This window comes from Nomascus leucogenys, chromosome 12 (assembly GCF_006542625.1).
Source record: "Nomascus leucogenys isolate Asia chromosome 12, Asia_NLE_v1, whole genome shotgun sequence".
In the NCBI taxonomy this organism is placed as follows: Eukaryota; Metazoa; Chordata; class Mammalia; order Primates; family Hylobatidae; genus Nomascus; species Nomascus leucogenys.
The window spans coordinates 82,375,466-82,395,030 of NC_044392.1; the positions used below are offsets into that span (position 1 = coordinate 82,375,466).

The following is a 19,565-nucleotide window of genomic DNA, read 5'->3' on the forward strand; positions in this document are numbered from 1 at the left end:
CAAGAGATGATGCTCTCAAATATTAAAGATAACAAGGCTTTCTTTAAACAAGGATAATAATTTTCACAATTGTATGATTTGAACTTAAATGGAAAACAAGAATGATATGTTATTACTACTCAAAAAGATATTAATGGAAATAGTTTCTATTGGCAAACCTAATTATAAAAATATGCCCAAAGTTTTAGCTTATTGAGATTGCTGTTGACTATATAAAACCATACTGTAAGTAATATATATTTTTAATTAACAGGATTATGGCTTCGTTAAATTTATTGAGGTATTTGGTTATCAAAGATAATGAAAATGACAATCAAGTAAGTGAAGTATTTGAAAAGAAACTGTGAGTATATTCAAAAGGCATAAGGAATGTTTCAGATATTCAGTACCTAAAGCCAATATTTAATATTTTACCCAGCTATGGCCGGGCACAGTGGCTCACGCCTGTAATCCCAGCACTTTGGGAGGCTGAGGTGGGCAGATCATGAGGTCAGGAGATCGAGACCATCCTGGCTAACACAGTGAAACCCCGTCTCTACTAAAATTACAAAAAATTAGCCGGGCATGGTGGTGGGCGCTGTTGTCCCAGCTACTTGGAAGGCTGAGGCAGGAGAATGGCGTGAACCTAGGAGGCGGAACTTGCAGTGAGCCAAGATCGCGCCACTGCACTCCAGCCTAGGCAACAGAGCAAGACTCCGTCTCAAAAAAAAAAAAAAATTATATATCTATATCGATAGATATAGAGATATCTATCTATCAACATCTATAGAGATATCTATCGACATCTATAGAGATATCTATCGACATCTATAGAGACATATCTATCGACATCTATAGAGATAGACATATCTATCGACATCTATAGAGATATCGATATCGATCGACATCTATAGAGATATCGATCGACATCTATAGAGATAGATATCGATCGACATCTATAGAGATAGAGATATCGATCGACATCTATAGAGATAATCGATCGACATCTATAGAGATATCGATCGACATCTATAGATAGAGATATCTATCTCTATAGAGATATCGATCGACATCTATAGATAGAGATATCTATCTCTATAGAGATATCGATCGACATCTATAGAGATATCTATCTCTATAGAGATATCTATAGATACAGAGAGATATCTACCTATATCTATATAGATATCTATCTATATAGATATAGAGATATCTATCTATAGGTATAGAGATATCTCTCTGTATCTATAGGTATAGAGATATCTCTCTGTATCTATAGGTATAGAGATATCTTATAGATATAGAGATATCTCTGTATCTATAGGTATAGAGAGATCTCTCTGTATCTATAGGTATAGAGAGATCTCTCTGTATCTATAGGTATAGAGAGATCTCTCTGTATCTATAGGTATAGAGAGATCTCTCTGTATCTATAGGTATAGAGAGATCTCTCTATCTATAGGTATAGAGAGATCTCTGTATCTATAGGTATAGAGAGATCTCTCTGTATCTATAGATATAGAGAGATCTCTCTGTATCTATAGGTATAGAGAGATCTCTCTGTATCTATAGGTATAGAGATATCTCTCTGTATCTATAGGTATAGAGAGATCTCTCTATCTATAGGTATAGAGAGATCTCTCTGTATCTATAGGTATAGATATATATATATACCTATAGTATATACCTATACTCTCTCTCTGTATCGATCTCTCTGTATCTACAGATACAGAGAGATCGATCTCTCTATATCTGTAGATACAGAGAGATCGATCTCTCTATATCTGTAGATAGAGATATCTATCTATATCTATAGAGATATCTATCTATATATCTCTATAGAGATATCTATCTATATCTATCTCTATAGAGATCTATATATATAGATATATAGATCTCTATATAGATATAGATAGATATCTCTATAGAGATATATATATCTATATAGATATAGTTATATAGATATCGCTATATAGAGATATATATATATATCTATAGATATAGATAGATCTATATATATATATCTATAGATATAGATAGATCTATCTATATATATATAATTTTACCCAGCTATAAAGGCCGGGAAGAGTGCCAACAATTATTCTGAAACCTGAAGTTAATTCCCAGGAGCATTTACTACCCCACATCCAGCTTTCCTTTCCCTTTCCATTTCCTATTGTATGTCTGCTTTCTTGCTGAAAGCACTTAGTCCTGTTGGGTAGATAAGTTGCAGGTCCTAAGTCAACTAACCTTGTGGAGCTCAATATATATATGGTGTCTTGTTCAGTTTCCTCCACCTATAGTTCATGAGCTATATAAAATCATCTGATATTTTACTCTTTTTTTTTTGCATACAATACAATAAACATTTTCTAAAAATACATACAAACAAAAAATGCATATCAAACATATTAGGAAGGTTGCACATGGGAAGACGGGGTATAGAAATGGGGGGTGGGAATTAAAGAAAATAAATGAGAGAGGGACTTTGTATGGATCAATGATAATAACTCAATCCTCTATTTGACAAAGAAGAAGGAGAAGGAAGAGGAAGAAAAAGAAAGTGGGATAAAGGATCAGAAAGGGAGGAAAATAGAAAAAATTAGAGTATGACTCCAGGGTAGACCTGTTTTCTTGTCACTGGGTTGGTTGGTTGGTCTGTTGTATTTTTCCTATGTTTCGCCATGTTGGCGTTGAACTCCTAGCCTCAAGTGATCAACCCGCCTCGGCCTCCCAGAGTGCTGGGACCACAGGCGTGAGCCACCACGTCCAGCCCCCACATTGCTTCTGGCCTCCGTGGTAGACCTCCCAGACGGGGCGGCCGGGCAGAGACGCTCCTCATTTCCTAGACGGGAGGCAGCCGGGCAGAGGCGCTCCTCACTTCTTCCCAGATGGGGCGGCCGGGCAGAGGCACTTCTCACTTCCTAGACGGGGCAGCCGGGCAGAGACGCTCCTCACTTCTTCCCAGACGGGGCGGCCGGGCAGAGGCGCCCCTCACTTCTACCCAGATGGGGCGGCCAGAGGCGCCCCTCACTTTTTCCCAGACGGGGCAGCTGGGCAGAGGTGCCCCCGACTTCTTCCCAGACGGGGCGGCCGGGCAGAGATGCTCTTCACTTCTTCCCAGATGGGGCGGCTGGGCAGAGGTGCTCCCCACATCCCAGACGGGGCAGCCAGGCAGAGGCGCTCCTCACTTCTTCCCAGACGGGGCGGCCGGGCAGAGGCGCTCCTCACTCTTCCCAGACGGGGCAGCCGGGCAGAGGCGCTCCTCACCTCACAGACGGGGTGGCGGCCGGGCAGAGGCGCTCCCCACATCCCAGACGATGGGCGGCCAGGCAGAGACACTCCTCACATCCCAGACGGGGCAGCCAGGCAGAGGCGCTCCTCACATCCCAGACAATGGGTGGCCAGGCAGAGACGCTCCCCACCTCCCTGACGGGGCGGCGGCCGGGCAGAGGCTGCAATCCCAGCACCCTGGGAGGCCAAGGCAGGCGGCTGGGAGGCGGAGGCTGCAGCAAGCCAAGACCACGCCACCGCACTGCAGCCCGGGCAACACCGAGCACCCAGTGAGCGAGACCCCGTCTGCAGTCCCAGCACCTCAGGAGGCCGAGGCGGGCAGACCACTCAAGGTCAGGAGCTGGAAACCAGCCTGGCCAACATGGCGAAACCACGCCTCCAGCCAAAGGAGAAAAACCAGGGAGGGGTGGTGGCGCGCGCTGGCGATCCCAGGCAGGCTGCAGGCCGAGGCAGGAGAATCACGGGAGCCAGAGGCAGGGAGTGTGCAGGGAGCCGAGTACACTCCAGCCTGGGCAACAGAGGGAAGAAAAGAAAGAAAAAGAGGGAGGGAGGGAGGGAGGGAGGGGAGGGAAGGGAGGGAGGGGAAAGGAAGGGAAAAGGAAGGAAGCTAAAACTTAACAAGTTAATAGATCTCAAAACCAGGAGCTATCCAAATGGTGCAGTGATAAGCGTAGTGCCCCAAGTACATTTTTCTTTTAATTGGTATTCACATAACTAGATATAGTAATAAATATATTATTAAATAGTGAAGTCCATTGTGAAAAGCAAGGGCCATGTTTCTTGTTTTTTGAGCTGTTAACACGTTTAATAGTAGGCAATCAATCATTGTTGAACTAAATAACTCTTTCATTCTTAACAGACTGGATTATGGACAGAACTTGGAAATATTGAGAATAATTTCTTAAAGCCACTTCATATGGGACTTAATATGTCAAAAGCACATTATGAAGCAGAAATTAAAAATAGCCAAGGTTGGTAATGTGCAATTTTGTTTTCAGTTAGGTCTAAAAAGTAGTCCAATTTTGGAACTGTCATTCAAATTTAAGAACTTTTTAAAAATCTTATACTTAATTTAGAGACCATAAGAGCTAAGCCATTTTATTTATAGTTAAAATTCTTAGCAGATCTATAAGCTAATTTACCTAAAATCGGGTTAATGAAGACTTAAACCATTGTAAAGCCTCAAGGTCTGATTGAGAATCTGTATTACAGCTATTTCCGTTCAGGTACCATTCCTTTGGTATTGCTGGGTCCACTCTCCATCTCACCCTCAAGTAAATCCATACAAATTATGAAAAGAATCTTAGATCCAGAATTATTTTTTAAGTCAATTCTATAATAATCGTGTGATCTCTTCCATATATCTGTGGTGGTGCTTTTATAAGCATTACCAGAAATTTTGTTTTTAGTATAATGGCTATAATTCTGATTATATACTGAAGAAAATAGTTTCATGAATCCTATACATGCCAAAATAATGCTATTTATCTAAAGAAAATAGCACATGTTGCAGAATTTTGATATTTCATTCTATTTGCTTATGGCTTAAATATACCCTGAGCTGTTAAGCAGTGGACTTAATAATTTATGCAAATAACTGACACGTTTTAAGTTAGTGAAAGTAGCTTATACATTTGTTATTGAAATCTGAGCGTTAAGTGTCACACATGATATTTTTTCTTCTCTTACAGAGGCCCAGAAATCTAAAGATCTTTGTTCTATAACTGTAGGTGGAGAAGAAATCCCCAATATGCCTCCTGAAATGCAGCTTAAGGTGATCTGAAATTTTCTTTTCTTTCCTTTTTCTTCTTTAGAAACGGGGTCTTGCTATCTTGCCCAAGCTGGAGTGCAGTGGCATGACTGTGGCCCACTGCAGCTTCAACTCCCTGGGCTCAAGTGATCTTCCCACTCAGACTCCTGATTAGCCAGGACTGCAGGTGCACACCACCATGCCTGGCTAATTTTTAGTAGAGATAGGGTCTCACTTATGTTGCTCAGGCTGGTCTCCAACTCCTGGCCTCTAGTAATCCTCTCACCTCAGCCTCCCAAAGCACAGGAATTACAGGTGTGAACCACTGTACCTGATCTTAAATATTCCTAAGCTACCTCGAGCTGAAATCTTTTCTATGTTTTGCTTTGTTTTGCTTTAAAGGCAGCATTAATAACATTACTTTTTCTTGGCATTGCAGGTCCTACATTCAGCTCTTTTCACATTTGATTTGATTGAAAGTGTTCTAGCTCGAGTGGAAGAACTCATTGAAATAAAAACAAAGTCTACCTCTGAAGAAAATATTGGGATAAAGTGAAAGTTCCACTTCCTAAATAAAAACTAATAAAATATAGTATTTTCCATTATGATTTATTTAATACCTTTATAAAAATTTTTCTGTAAAAATTTACTGCTTAAAAATAAATGTAGCTTTTCTCATTTATCAATTTCTATAATGATACACTATAGAACAGGTTTTTTTGGTTTTAAAGTTATCTAATGGTAAATAATGCCCACATATGTCCTAAATACTACTTTTGAAAATCCAATACAAACTAATAATTTTATAACTTCATAAAATGTAGTTGAATTGTCTATATTCATTCCTACAGTATTAGTGAGCTTATAAAAATACTGATACACTTTCTGCTGCAGTTAGATGCGATGTAACATTTCAGAACTCCTAGTGTCAAGTTGGCTATCACACCAGTGTAAAGAAGCCAGTTGACTTTTCTTAGCTTCTCTTTTCCTGGCTCAGGTGGAGTCTTTGGGAGCAGAGTCCCATCACCACCTCTCCAGCAGAAGTTATAATAGGAAAACATCTGCAAAGATTAATTTTAGAAATACTTGCTACCTTTATAGAAAAAAACTAAAAAGTATACATGACTTTAAGAAACTGATTAGAAAATTCTGATTTTTATTTCCTTCTAAAGATTTGTCCATCTAACTAAGAAGCCACACCTGAGTTTTATGATATATGTACCAATCCTTTGCTAAACAGCGTTAAATCTCGCAGCGAAACTCCTAAAATAAAATCACTTTTAATTGTATACATATTATTTCAAATTAATATAAATGTCTTTAAATAGATATTTGAATATTATAATTCAACAGGTCTAATTATTTTCACATTCTTCGAGAAGAACATTAAGTTGGTACTCTAATTTGGGTTAACTGAATCACTATTCAGTTTTATCTTCTGAAGTGTTTTCCAAACAGGACTTTGCTCAATGATGTAAGCTTTAGCTGTTATCATTCTGTAGCAAATGCTATCTATGTATGGTTTGGAGGTAGTCTGGAAGAAGATATAAAGATGCAGCATTATTTACAGAAATAAGATATTTTCACAAGGTCACATTTAAAAATACCTTTCTTTCAGCAAATCTCTTGATCATCTTTGTGCTAAATACTATGTATGAGTTACTAGAATAGTCAACAGGAAAATACTTAGTTTCTATCCAAGAAATTTTAAACATGCAAGCCAAAAAGTAGAATACTATAAAAATTGCTTTAATGGGGATATGTTCCAAGTATAAAAGCAAGGAAGACCTAAGTCTGTGTAGGGGGTTGGAGGTGTCTGGGCACACTTTACAGAGGACAAAAAGCAAGAAAAGAAAGTGGACAATTGGTAGCTGACATTCCATAAGATAATATGTTTGCACTCTGACAGTTTGACTTCAATCTGACCAACCCTTATAACTTTAGAATTTGAATGAAGATATAAGTAACCAATAGGACCAGCCAAATGCTCTTTTGGCCCCAAGTGAGTCTTAAATGGTAGTGGCTACTGGAAGTAAATTGAGAAGACTTGAGAGACTTAGGCTTGGGAAAAAGTTGCATCCTGAAACAGCAACTCCCTCAGGGGAACAGAAGCAAGATATTTGCCAGTCTCGCTCAAAAGGGTGACAACTGGAAGTTAAAAACCTTAAAATATATTTGTGTATGTGTCATATTCCCCGGGTGACTCACCTTTGCTATAGTGCACATAAGATTAATAGCATTTACTGTGTTATGTACTGGAAGTATTCGTAAGTTACAACCCAGGAATCTGAAAAACAGTTCATGTTATACAGATCATATAACTTGCTGACATCTGTTCTCTTAAGTGGAAAGAAGAGACAAATGTCTATTGTTTGTTATTTGTCTATGCATTCATGCCCTGCCTTACTCCACAGAGGATTTGAGATGGCTTTATAGCCAGAACATCACTGACTAAAAAAGTGTTCACTTTTGGCTTGGTCTTGGAGAAGCCCTTGAAACATCATGAACCCTGTTACCTCGATTCATGGAATAGCTATTTGGCCCTGTTTCATTAAATTTGATAGGTTAACATCACAGTGTTCATCATCTAGCAAAACAAAACTCACCTAAAAGAATTAAGAACTGAAATAAATACAATAAAAGAGAAATAAGTCTATAATGCTATTCTTCCATACCTCTGCTGAATCCTGAACATCAGTTTCCATTCTTCAGGCCCATGGAGGGCAGCAGACAAAACCAAAAAACTATTTTGGTGAATGTTAATAAATTTCTCAATTTTGGCTAGAAATATTTCTTCAGTTGACAGAAGACATTCCTTAGTATCCATTAATAAAAATGCAACTCCTAGGAAAGGTGAATTCAATATAAAATGTCACTTTGTCATAGAGATGAAATTTTGTTATAAACTCAAAATCAACCAAAATAGCTGTAAGTATACCATATGTGTCCAAGCCCTAAACTCATAAGGAATAGAAATTACTATAATGGAATTCCTACACAACAAAATGATTTAGGTAGTTCTTTGAAGTGCCCTGTATAAAAGAATGACTTGTGCTAAATAAGAGAAAAACTTTTTTGGATCAGTAACTACTTTTTTTTTTCCTAGATGAAGACATTGTCCACATGAAGATACTGGGTAGTTTTTCATTAAAAAGATGAATTACATTTAAAAAGTTAATTTTTCACGTTATACTTTTAAAATATGTACTAGTTTATTATAAAGGACACTACAAAGGATACAGATGAAGATATGTGTAGGGCTAGGTACGTGGGAAGGGACATGGAGCTTCAATGCCTTCTCTGGGCCTGCCACCCTCCAGACACCTCCATGTGTTCAGCAACCAAGAGGCTCCTATAATTATTTTTAAAAGCTGGAAATCAGCTAAAGAAAGTCTTAAGCAAGCCTTCGGCTGGGTGCAGTGGCTCACGCCTGTAATCCCAGCACTTTGGGAGGCTGAGGTGGGCAGATCACAAGGTCAGGAGTTCGAGACCAGCCTAACCAACATGGTGAAACCCTGTCTCTACTAAAAATACAAAAATTAGCCGGGTGTGGTGGCATGTGCCTGTAATCACAGCTACTCAGGAGGCTGAGGCAGGAGAATGGCATGAACCAAGTAGGCAGAGCTTGCAGTGAGCCGAGATCGCACCACTGCTCTCCAGCCTGCGCAACAAAGCGAGACTCCATCTCAAAAAATTAAAAAAAGAATTATATGAATTAATATGGTCAGTGAGCAGATATCTGCAATCTCTGAAACAGTGTCAGGCCCATTAAGAATGGTCCTAAAGGGAAACTTGATTATAGCTCTTCAAACGATGTGGGAGACAGTCTGAGGAAAGTGATTGTGATTACATACTAATTGAGTAAACTTGAGCAACTTATATAAATAACCTCTCTGAACATAAGTTTCCTCTTCTGAAACATGGGAATAAATTTTTTGTGAGATTTGGCAGAAGGATTAAATTAGATCACGTATATAAAGTAGCCAAGGCAAATATTCACCAAATATTTTATTTCTCCCTGGAGCATTCTGTATTTAACCAGAAGAATGAGTTTGAGGCTATACCACTTTCAGCCTGGAGATCTATTCTAGTTTTTTTTTTTTTTGAAAGTGCTTGTCTTCCACGACCCTTGTAAATTGGATTCCTAGGTATTTTATTCTCTTTGGACCTCTTCAAGGAGAACTACAAACCACTGCTCAATGAAATAAAAGAGGATACAAACAAATGGAAGAACATTCCATGCTCATGGGTTGAAAGAATCAATATCATGAAAATGGCCATACTGCCCAAGGTAATTTATAGATTCAATGCCATCCTCATCAAGCTACCAATGACTTTCTTCACAGAATTGGAAAAAACTACTCTGAAGTTCATATGGAACCAAAAAAGAGCCCGCATCACCAAGTCAATCCTAACCCAAAAGAACAAAGCTGGAGGCATCACACTACCTGACTTCAAACTATACTACAAGGCTACAGTAACCAAAACAGCATGGTACTGGTACCAAAACAGAGATATAGATCAATGGAACAGAACAGAGCCCTCAGAAATAATGCTGCATATCTACAACTATCTGATCTTTGACAAATCTGACAAAAGCAATGGGGAAAGGATTCCCTATTTAATAAATGGTGCTGGGAAAACTGGCTAGCCATATGTAGAAAGCTGAAACTAGATCCCTTCCTTACACCTTATACAAAAATTAATTCAAGATGGATTAAAGACTTTTATGTCAGACCTAAAACCATAAAAACCCTAGAAGAAAACGTAGGCATTACCATTCAGGACATAGGCATGGGCAAGGACTTCATGTCTAAAACACCAAAAGCAATGGCAACAAAAGCCAAAATTGACAAATGGGATCTAATTAAACTAAAGAGCTTCTGCACAGCAAAAGAAACTACCATCAGAGTGAACAGGCAACCTACAGAATGGCAGAAAATTTTTGCAACCTACTCATCTGACAAAGGGCTAATATCCAGAATCTACAATGAACTCAAACAAATTTACAAGAAAAAAACAAACAACCCCATCAAAAAGTGGGCAAAGGACATGAACAGACACTTCTCAAAAGAAGACATTTATGCAGCCAAAAAACACATGAAGAAATGCTCATCATCACTGGCCATCAGAGAAATGCAAATCAAAACCACAATGAGATACCATCTCACACCAGTTAGAATGGCCATCATTAAAAAGTCAGGAAACAACAGGTGCTGGAGAGGATGTGGAGAAATAGGAACACTTTTACACTGTTGGTGGGACTGTAAACTAGTTCAACCATTGTGGAAGTCAGTGTGGCGATTCCTCAAGGATCTAGAACTAGAAATACCATTTGACCCAGCCATCCCATTACTGGGTATATACCCAAAGGACTATAAATCATGCTGCTATAAAGACACATGCACACATATGTTTATTGCAGCACAATTCACAATAGCAAAGACTTGGAACCAACCCAAATGTCCAACAACGATAGACTGGATTAAGAAAATGTGGCACATATACACCATGGAATACTATGCAGCCATAAAAAATGATGAGTTCATGTCCTTTGTAGGGACATGGATGAAACTGGAAATCATCATTCTCAGTAAACTATCACAAGGATAAAAAACCAAACATTGCATGTTCTCACTCATAGGTGGGAATTGAACAATGAGAACACATGGACACAGGAAGGGGAACATCACACTCCGGGGACTGTTGTGGGGTGGGGGGGGAGGGGGGGATAGCATTAGGAGATACATCTAATGCTAAATGACGAGTTAATGGGTGCAGCACACCAACATGGCACATGGATACATATGTAACAAACCTGTACATTGTGCACAGGTACCCTAAAACTTAAAGTACAATAAAAAAAAAAAAATACAAAAAAAAAAGGAAGTGCTTGTCTTCCAAAACTGCTAGAGTCTATCTGCAACCCTCCAGATAAAATCCTTTACCTCTACCTTTTTAAAAATCACTTCTGTCATTTCTCAAGCACAGGTGGACCTTCCCCCTCCCCATCTCCCCAGCCTTCTCTTATCCTAATCTAATTCCTTACTGGACTTTTGTCCATGACTAACAGTTGTACCAATTGTCATTTCATGAAGATTTATTTGTCCCTATGATTCTTTTAGTTAATATTTATATTATATCCAGCAAACTCTTATACAAATTAATGGAAAACATTCTATGTTTTTTTTTTTTGTATACGAGTTTTGACAAATGTTGTGTCCTCTGTTAATACAAGTCAGACTTTAAGCATAGATTGTTGGGAAAGTGGCTTTTTCTCTTTTCATCTCAGTTCCAAAGCAAGTAGTTTTTTCCCATCTTCTACCAGACTCCACTAGTTCAGCTTTATTTTAACAATTGTAATCTAAAAAGGAATATGTTTTGGAATTGACTATATGCACTGTGTTTGTAGTAGTAACAAAGTTTTACACATTTACCCTTCCCAAAAGATAACACCTTATTACATGGTTACTGAACTATGAAGTCATTAGAATTTATACCAACATATTTCATAAGAAACTTAAGGCAGTGAGCAAATATACCGTACCAGAAAGAGAAAATATAATTGATCCATTTTCCACTGAATCTGAATATCGAACTTTGTGGCTTCGATTTTCTAGGGCAGTTGCAACTTCGTAACCCTTTTTAAAAAAATATCAGAAATACAAATTTAAGGCATGCTTACAATTTTATTAAAGCTAAAGAAAAAATTAAAAGTTTAATAGGTTGTTTTATAACTACCACTTAAAGATATGATCATCAAAAGACAAATATGCTTTCTATGGAGGAAAAAACTTTAAAAAAAAGCAAAAACATTTAGTTCTACTAAAACATTTATTTCAAGTTTGGGAGTCAGTTACGTACTACAGTTATGTTACTTAGGAATAGAACTTAAAGACAGCATTAAAAAACTGTATAAACCAGAACAAATGCAAATTTTTCTTTTTTAGAGACAGATGAAGTCTCACTTTGTTGCCCACGCTGACTTCAGACTCCTGAGCTCATGCAATCCTCCCAAAGTAGCTGGGACTATAGATGTATGCCACCACACCCAGCTGCAAACTTCGTTTTGAAAAACAACTTGGGTGGTGGCTCACACCTGAAATCCCAGAACTTTGGGAGGCCAAGGTGGGCAGATCATTTGAGGTCAGGAATTTGAGACCAGCCTGACCAACATGGTAAAAGCCCAAAATTTGCTGGGCGTGGTGATGCATGCCTGTAGTCCCAGCTACTTGGGAGGCTGAGGCAGAAGAATCACTTGAAGTCGGAGGTGGAGGTTGCAGTGAGCCGAGATTGTGCCACTGCACTCCAGCCCAAGTGACAGAGCAAGACTCCACCTCAAAAAAAACAAACAACTTGGAGGCTGGGCATGCTGGCCATGGAGACCTTGTAGGCCAAGGCTGGTGGATCATTTGAGTCCAGAAGTTCAAGACTAGCCGGGTCAATATGGCAAAACTGCTTCTCTACAAAAAATACAAAAATTAGCTGGGCATGGTGGCACATGCCTGTAGTCCCAGCTACTCACAGGCTGAGGTGGGAGAATCACTTGAGCCTGGGAGGTTAAGGCTGCGGTGAGCCGTGATTGCACCACTGCACTCCAGCCTGGGTGACAGAGTGAGACTCTATCTCAAATAATAATAATAATAATAATAAACAACTTGGAGATGGATTCTGACATGCATTAATGTATAACTATGGAAAACAGGTGGTTGTATATTTCTTAAATAGTTGACAGAACCACATAGTGCCAGACATATATAATACCATCACAGAAGACAACCAATTTTACAATTCATCAGTTTACATTACAGTTACTTTAGTATACTTTTAAAATGTTTTACGCCTTAGGTGAGTCATAAAACATGTAAGAAAACAGCTATAGGACTCTTGGTTTTAATACTATTTCAAATATCACCTCATTTCCTATTCCACCCAGGCAATTAAATCATATTACCCACAACACTAAAATCTAGGTGGTTAATAGTTTTTCCTGATAGGTTAAAACTTAAACTTGGCCAGGCACAATGGCTCACACCTGTAATCCTAGCACTTTGGGAGGCTGAGATGAGAGAATCACTTGAGCCCAGGAGTTTGAGACCAGCCTGGGCAATGTAGCGAGACCTTGTTTCTACTAAAAATTAAAAAATAAAAATAATAAATAAAACTCAAACTTGTTAGTTTCCAGATAGATAAAAATCTCTTAGGTAGATTAATTTTATTTTCTATTTTGCCTCAGAACATGTATATGTTAAGCACACAGGCTGAAATTACGTATAAAATACATGCTTCCTTTCTTTTCTAAAGAGTGTTTTGTGTCACTCAGATAGATCCTGACCTACAGTTTAACTATGGCTCTTTTCTTCTGCTGTTTTAAAATTATATAATGCTTCCAGCAATGGCAGATTAAGTAATTTAAGCCAACCTGCCTGCTGAAGGCAACTAGAAAAGCTGGACAATCTTTTAAAATCTGCTTGAATACACCAGAGAGCTAACAGGATAGTAAAAAATTATAAGGCCAAGATCTATACAGAAATTCAAATATATGAGCAAGAATTTAGGTCACTTTTTTCCCTGAGGGCATCTGCCAGCTCAGAAAGAGGCAGAATTGAGGCTGAACAGATCTTTTGACGAAAATAGAACAGCTCTCACAGGGACTATAGCCCCGCTTCAAACCATTTCAATCTCTGAAATTGTATTAAGGTGATAACTGAATTACTAGTGCCTCCAAGCACCTTGCAGAAGCACTCTCTAGAGCAACCTTTCCCAATCAGGTCTCCTCATCTGTATTATGGAACAAAGAAAATGATCTGAGTGACTATTTTCTCAATTCTCTCATAGCCAGATGTACAGGAGACAATTTAATTCAACACTCTAGATGTATACGATACAACTTAATTCATCATATAAAAGAGATGCCTTAGGAGTTGGGTTGTCAGATTTAGCGAATAAAAATACACAACACTGAGTTAAATGGGAATGAGTAACAACGCAATTTTCAATATAAGTATGTCCTATGCAATATTTGGGACATAACTACAGTAAATTCACTGTTTATCTGAAATTCAAACTTTTTTTTTTTTTTGAGACAAGGTCTCACTCTGTCACCCAGACTGGAGTGCAATGGCATGATCTTGGACCACTGCAACCTCCACCTCCCAGATTCAAACAATTCTCCTGCCTCAGCCTCCTAAGTAGCTAGAATTACAGGCATGCACCACCATGCCCGGCTACTTTTTGTATTTTTAGTAGAGACAGGGTTTCACCATGTTGGCCAGGCTGGTCTCAAAACTCCTGACCTCAAGTGATCCACCCACCTTGGCCTCCCAAAGTGCTGGGATTATAGGCGTGAGCCACTGCACCTGGCTGGAAATTCAAACTTGAGTGTCCTGTATTTTATCTGGCAACCCTACTTAGGGCATCAGGAATTTAATTTTCTTACAGAATTAAAACCTCTCAAGGCGAAGATAGCACTATTCTAGGCTTCAAATTATTTCTACAATTTTTCAAATACAAATTCCAACATACAATAAAAAAAATCAGACATACAAAGAGGCACAATTCCATTAAAGAAAACTATCAGAAACAATAGAGAACAGAAACAGGCCTACAAGGGATCCATGTAGTGAAGCTATCAAATACACACCTTAAAACAGCCTGTTTACTATGATCAAGAAGATAAAACCTAGCTTGAGAATTTTGGCAAAGAACTAGAAGATATGTTTAAAAATGTAAAAAACATGAGTTAAGAAAGCTCCCTAAAATTTGATTCAAACAGGGCCAGGCACAGTGGCTCATGCCTGTAATCCTAGCACTTTGGGAGTCCAAGGCAATGGATTGCTTGAGATCAGGAGTTCAAGACTGGCCTGGGTAACATAGTGAGACCCTGTCTAATTAAAAAATAAACAAAAAATATACAAAAAATCTGAGAAATCTTTAAAATAAAAAGCAGTGTATTAAGCAGACAAGTGAAGGAAGAAGACAAATATGAGAAGAGTATTGACAGAAAGAATAACATAGGTAAAGGCATTCAGACCTAAAGGTATGGTTCTTATATGGTGAGTGTGTAAGGTATACACAAGTCAGCTAATCTGGGTACAATGTTAGGAATAATTGCTGGCAGATCATAAGCACCCATATATATCATGCTAATGAATTTCAATAATATCCTATTATCAGGAGGAGCCAACTAAAAGAATAAAATAATGGAATGCTAAAAAAAAGAAGGTAAAATTAGAAAGTATTGAATTGAGAAAACAGTAAGTTCAAGAGCTGATTCATCAAAATGACCAGGAAGCTCAGTATAGATTTTTCAAAATACGTTTCATAGAATATTAGTCCTATGAGATATTAAAAGATGCTCCTGACTGAAATAAGATTCAGAAATGCTGAATATTATTTCATCTTTTTGGGGTTTTACAATGCATTTGAGAGCATATTAAAGCCTCTGAATAATAGTGTAGTAAAAAGAAAACCAAACCAAAACAAAAAAACACTTGTTTAACTTTGTTTATATCAGCATCCCAAATAAAATCCATACAATACTCCTTCCTGCATATGTAACATCTATTAATAATCTTTAAAACTGGTATTATGTCAGCCAGGTGCGGTGGCTCAAGCCTGTAATCTCAGCACTTTGGGAAGCCGTTCCCAAAGTTGTGGGGGTGGGGGCAGGGATCAGAGTTCGAGACCAGCCTGGCCAACATGGTGAAACCCCATCTCTACTAAAAATACAAAAATTAGCCGGCGTGGTGGCGGGCACCTGTAATCCCAGCTACTTGAGAGGCTGAGGCAGGAGAATCACTTAAGCTCGAGAGGCAGAGGTTGCAGTGAGCCAAGATTGTGCCACTGCACTCCAGCCTGGGCGACAGAGCAAAACTCCATCTTAAAAAAACAAAGAACAAAAACTAGTATGTCTATCACTCATAAGAAAGAAAATGTAAATAAAAACAGGAATGAAAAGGGGCACTTAACAGTTTATTAGAAAATTTAAAGAATGACAATATGAAACTTTTCACCACAGAAATGTAAATGTCATAAAGTTCAACTTAATACATTTAGAAGCCTCTATAAAATGGGTAAATGTTTATAAAAACATAATTTATGAAAATGGACTCACAACAAAGTATAAAACAAAATACAGCAAAAACCATAAAACCACACCTTACTATGGAACAATCATTTCTTGCCCCTTCATTCCAGACATCAGCTGGTGTCCATAAGATAAGTATCAGGGCAATGGAAAAGTCTTGTGAGCTGAGGAGTTTAAAACGGTTGTGAGCTGACCACCTACTCTCAGGCATTCAACTTTCCATCTCTCCCTCTCCAAACCGTAAGGAGACAGTCTCATTCCAGTGCTGCCAAGGCTAGGATATCAGTTTCTGGTTCTTTAGCTCTCAGAAAGCCTTAACTAATATATATTTGCATATCTTTACTGTTTCTGGAATTCCTTAACATCTCCATTAGAGTGCTTACAGAAGGAAAAAAAAAAAGAACTTTAGAAAATCTCCAACCTTCAAAGAATTAAGGAAGTCGGATATTGAAAATGAATGCAAAAAGTCTATTAATTTATCTTTAAAATACATTTAGCTTATGCACTTCCTGCTCCCCACAACTAATTGTGGATAATTAAGCTAAGAATCTTTAGAAATATTGTTCTATATGGAAGCTGCTTTTAATTTTTTTAAGTTAAAGATCAGTGGGCCACATGCCCCTTTACCTTAAGAGATGAGCTAATAATAATGGTGGTTGTCCATTTTATTTTTTCTTTTCCACTTTCAGCCATCTGTCTGTGATCAACCTAGCTTCTAACGAACAATCTGAGAAAATTAAGAACACAAAGAATACAAAGAAATATCTGATGAATGAGTAAATTAAAGATGGAAATAAAATTAGGGTATTGGAGACATTTTAAAGAATATTTGAACATCAAAATTTGACAACAGAAAAAGTATCTGTCTTGTTATACATTTAGCCTATTCAATATTATGCTTCCCATTAACAAGTATCAAAAGCAATCATTCCCACTTCAGCACACTAACTTTAAAGAAAGAGGACTTGCATCAAGAACATGCAAGGTCTGAGGTTTTTATCCTACCTGCAAGCTAAAAAGTTAGCCTGCCAGAGTTTCACTTATACAGATAAAAGACAGACTCAGAGACAAAGGACAGTCTTTCACTCAGAGCAATAGCAGTATAGCCACAGTATCATTATTTTCTTACACTAGTTCCTCAAGCCCAATTCCTACAGGGTGATGGGACAAAGGCCAGGTGACATCTGCACACACACTGTGGGTTGCATTATAGGAAAGAAACCCAGAGCTTAGGAAACCTGAATCTTTTGTAAGCAAACCTGCCTTCTACTATGGAGGGAAATACTATATCTCACATAGGGAATATGTGAGGTGAGACCTGAATATTTGCATTTTTTTTTAAAGAGGGTCTCACTCTTTCACCCACAGGCTGGAGTACAGGGGTGCAATCCTAGTCTCAAACTCCTAGGCTCAAGCAATCCTCCTGCCTCAGCTTCCCAAGTAGCTAGGACTACAGGTACGCACCACCATGCCTGGCTAATTTTTTTTTTTTTTTTTTTTTTTTGAGACGGAATCTTGCTCTGTCGCCCAGGCTGGAGTGCAGTGGCGCAACCTCGGCTCACTGCAAGCTCTGCCTCCCAGGTTCATGCCATTCTCCTGCCTCAGCCTCCCGAGTAGCTGGAACCACAGGCGCCCTCCACCACACCTAGCTAATCTTTTTTTGTATTTTTAGTGGAGACGGGGTTTCACTGTGTTAGCCAGGATGGTCTCAATCTCCTGACCTTGGGATCCGCCCGCCTCAGCCTCCCAAAGTGCTGGGATTACAGGCATGAGCCATCGCGCTGGCCAATTTTTTTTTTTAACTTGTTGTGGAGATGGGGGTGGGGGGGGCGGTCTCCCTATGTTGGCCAAGCCAGTCTTGAACTTCTGGCTTCAAGCCACCCTCCCACCTCAACCTCCTAAAGTGTTAGGATTACAAGCATGAGCCACTGCACTTGGCCAATAGCTGCAGTTCTAAGAGGTACACAGGTGATGCTGATGATGCTGGTCTGGGGACCACACTTTAAGAACCACTGCACTAAGAGAAGGAAGAGTATTCTGCAGAACAACAACAACAATGCCCCATACAGTGGCAACCAGTTATACAGTAAAATAAAATTGCATTTAATTTGGCGTGCTAAAGTTTATAATATACGTATGAGGTGAGAAGAAAGAAAATTGCCATAAACTTAATAGCATGAAATGGAATCTCGCTGTGCTCTAAATTTGCTACTTTTCTAATTTCATTGAGACTGAAAACCCTAAAGTCATGTTTCCACTTATGTCTTTTGCCCATTTTCCTATTAGTTTTTTCTTTTTCTTATACATTTGTAGGATTTCTTTATATATTATAGACATCAGTCCTTTGTTGGCTATGTATTTTCTACCTGTTTGTGACTTGTCTTCTGTGCCACCCACCCCCCCAACTTCTTTAGGGTAATTCTTGATACACACAAATTATTATTTCCAATGTAGTTAAATTTATCAATCTTTTCATTTATGGTTAGTAGGTTTTGTTTCTTATTTAAGAAATCTTCCTGGGCAGCCATCTTGTTCTTGCTGCACACTGGAGTTGGAGGACCTTCTCTGATTCAGATTAACCAACAGCACAAATCAAGAAAAGTTAGCCAACTTCCGGATCAGGTCCAGAATGAGGGCAAGGGTACAGCTCACAGAAAGAAGATGGTACAAAGAACAGCTACAGCTGATGACAAAAAGCTGGAGAAGAGCTACAAGCTGCCTGACGGCCAGGTCATCACCATCGGCAATGAGCGGTTCTGGTGTCCGGAGGTGCTGTTCCAGCCTTCCTTCCTGGGCATGGAATCCTGTGGCACCCACGAGACCACCTTCAACTGCATCATGAAGTGTGATGTGGACATCTTCAAAGACCTCTACGCCAACACAGTGCTGTCCAGCAGCACCACCATGTACCCAGACATCGCCAACAGGATGCAGAAAGCAATTACTGCCCTGGCACCTAGCACCATGAAGATCAAGATCATTGCACCCCAAGAGCGAAAGTACTCGGTGTGGATCGGCGGCTCCATCCTGGCCTCACTGTCCACCTTCCAGCAGATGTGCATTAGCAAGCAGGAGTATGACAAGTTGGGCCCCTCCACTGTTCACCACAAATGCTTCTAAATAGACTGTGATCAGATGCATAGCTTTTGCCGCATGGGTTAATTCAGAAGTACAAATTTGTCCCTGGCAAATGCATACATCTCATGCTAGCCTCATGAATCTGAAATAAGCCTTCGAAAAGAAATTGTCCTTGAAGCTAGTATCTGATATCAGCACTGGATCATAGAACTTATTGCTGATTTTGACTTGTTGCTGATTTTGACCCTTGGTATTTAATACCCTGTACATATCTTTGATTTCAACCCTTAGTACATGTGGCTTGGTCACTTCGTGGCTGAGGTAAGAACATGCTTGCAGAAGACAAGTCTGTGGCTTGGTGAGTCTGCGTGGCCA

The 19,565-nt window shown here is 39.0% G+C and overlaps 3 protein-coding genes across 4 annotated transcripts in view; 2 read left to right on the top strand and 1 right to left on the bottom strand.

Moving 5' to 3' along the window:
* The window catches only part of GLMN (glomulin, FKBP associated protein), a 45,080-nt gene extending 39,371 nt beyond the window's left edge, over positions 1-5,709 (top strand). For both annotated transcript variants that reach the window (XM_030825044.1, XM_030825045.1), the window contains 4 exons: positions 254-317; positions 4,133-4,244; positions 4,965-5,047; positions 5,463-5,709. In XM_030825044.1, the coding sequence (XP_030680904.1) occupies positions 254-317; positions 4,133-4,244; positions 4,965-5,047; positions 5,463-5,579 (376 nt within the window). In that variant the 3' untranslated portion in view covers positions 5,580-5,709. The remainder of the gene's footprint in view (positions 1-253; positions 318-4,132; positions 4,245-4,964; positions 5,048-5,462) is intronic.
* Positions 5,710-6,422: 713 nt separating this feature from the next.
* Positions 6,423-16,819, bottom strand: C12H1orf146 (chromosome 12 C1orf146 homolog). Its single transcript, XM_030825046.1, has 5 exons — positions 16,740-16,819; positions 11,571-11,664; positions 7,699-7,867; positions 7,232-7,310; positions 6,423-6,557 (listed from the first exon to the last, which is right to left on the bottom strand). Exons 1-5 carry the CDS (start codon positions 16,803-16,805, stop codon positions 6,423-6,425), a joined length of 543 nt encoding a protein of 180 aa, XP_030680906.1. The 5' UTR covers positions 16,806-16,819.
* A 1,954-nt stretch (positions 16,820-18,773) lies between these two features.
* On the top strand, positions 18,774-19,232 carry LOC115837579 (actin, alpha skeletal muscle-like). Its single transcript, XM_030823653.1, has one exon. It carries the CDS (start codon positions 18,774-18,776, stop codon positions 19,230-19,232), a length of 459 nt encoding a protein of 152 aa, XP_030679513.1.
* Positions 19,233-19,565: the final 333 nt, after the last annotated feature.

What these genes read in the sequence shown, in the direction of transcription:
- C12H1orf146 (XM_030825046.1), bottom strand. Translation starts at nt 16,805, where the DNA reads ATGGCTGAAAGTGGAAAAGAAAAAATAAAATGGACAACCACCATTATT. An exon ending in TTATTAGCTCATCTCTTAAG is followed by an intron (nt 11,665 to 16,739) that starts GTAAAGGGGCAT and finishes TTTTTTAAAAAG; the next exon opens with GGTTACGAAGTTGCAACTGC. An exon ending in ATGTTCAGGATTCAGCAGAG is followed by an intron (nt 7,311 to 7,698) that starts GTATGGAAGAAT and finishes ACTGTTTTTCAG; the next exon opens with ATTCCTGGGTTGTAACTTAC.
- LOC115837579 (XM_030823653.1), top strand. Translation starts at nt 18,774, where the DNA reads ATGGTACAAAGAACAGCTACAGCTGATGACAAAAAGCTGGAGAAGAGC.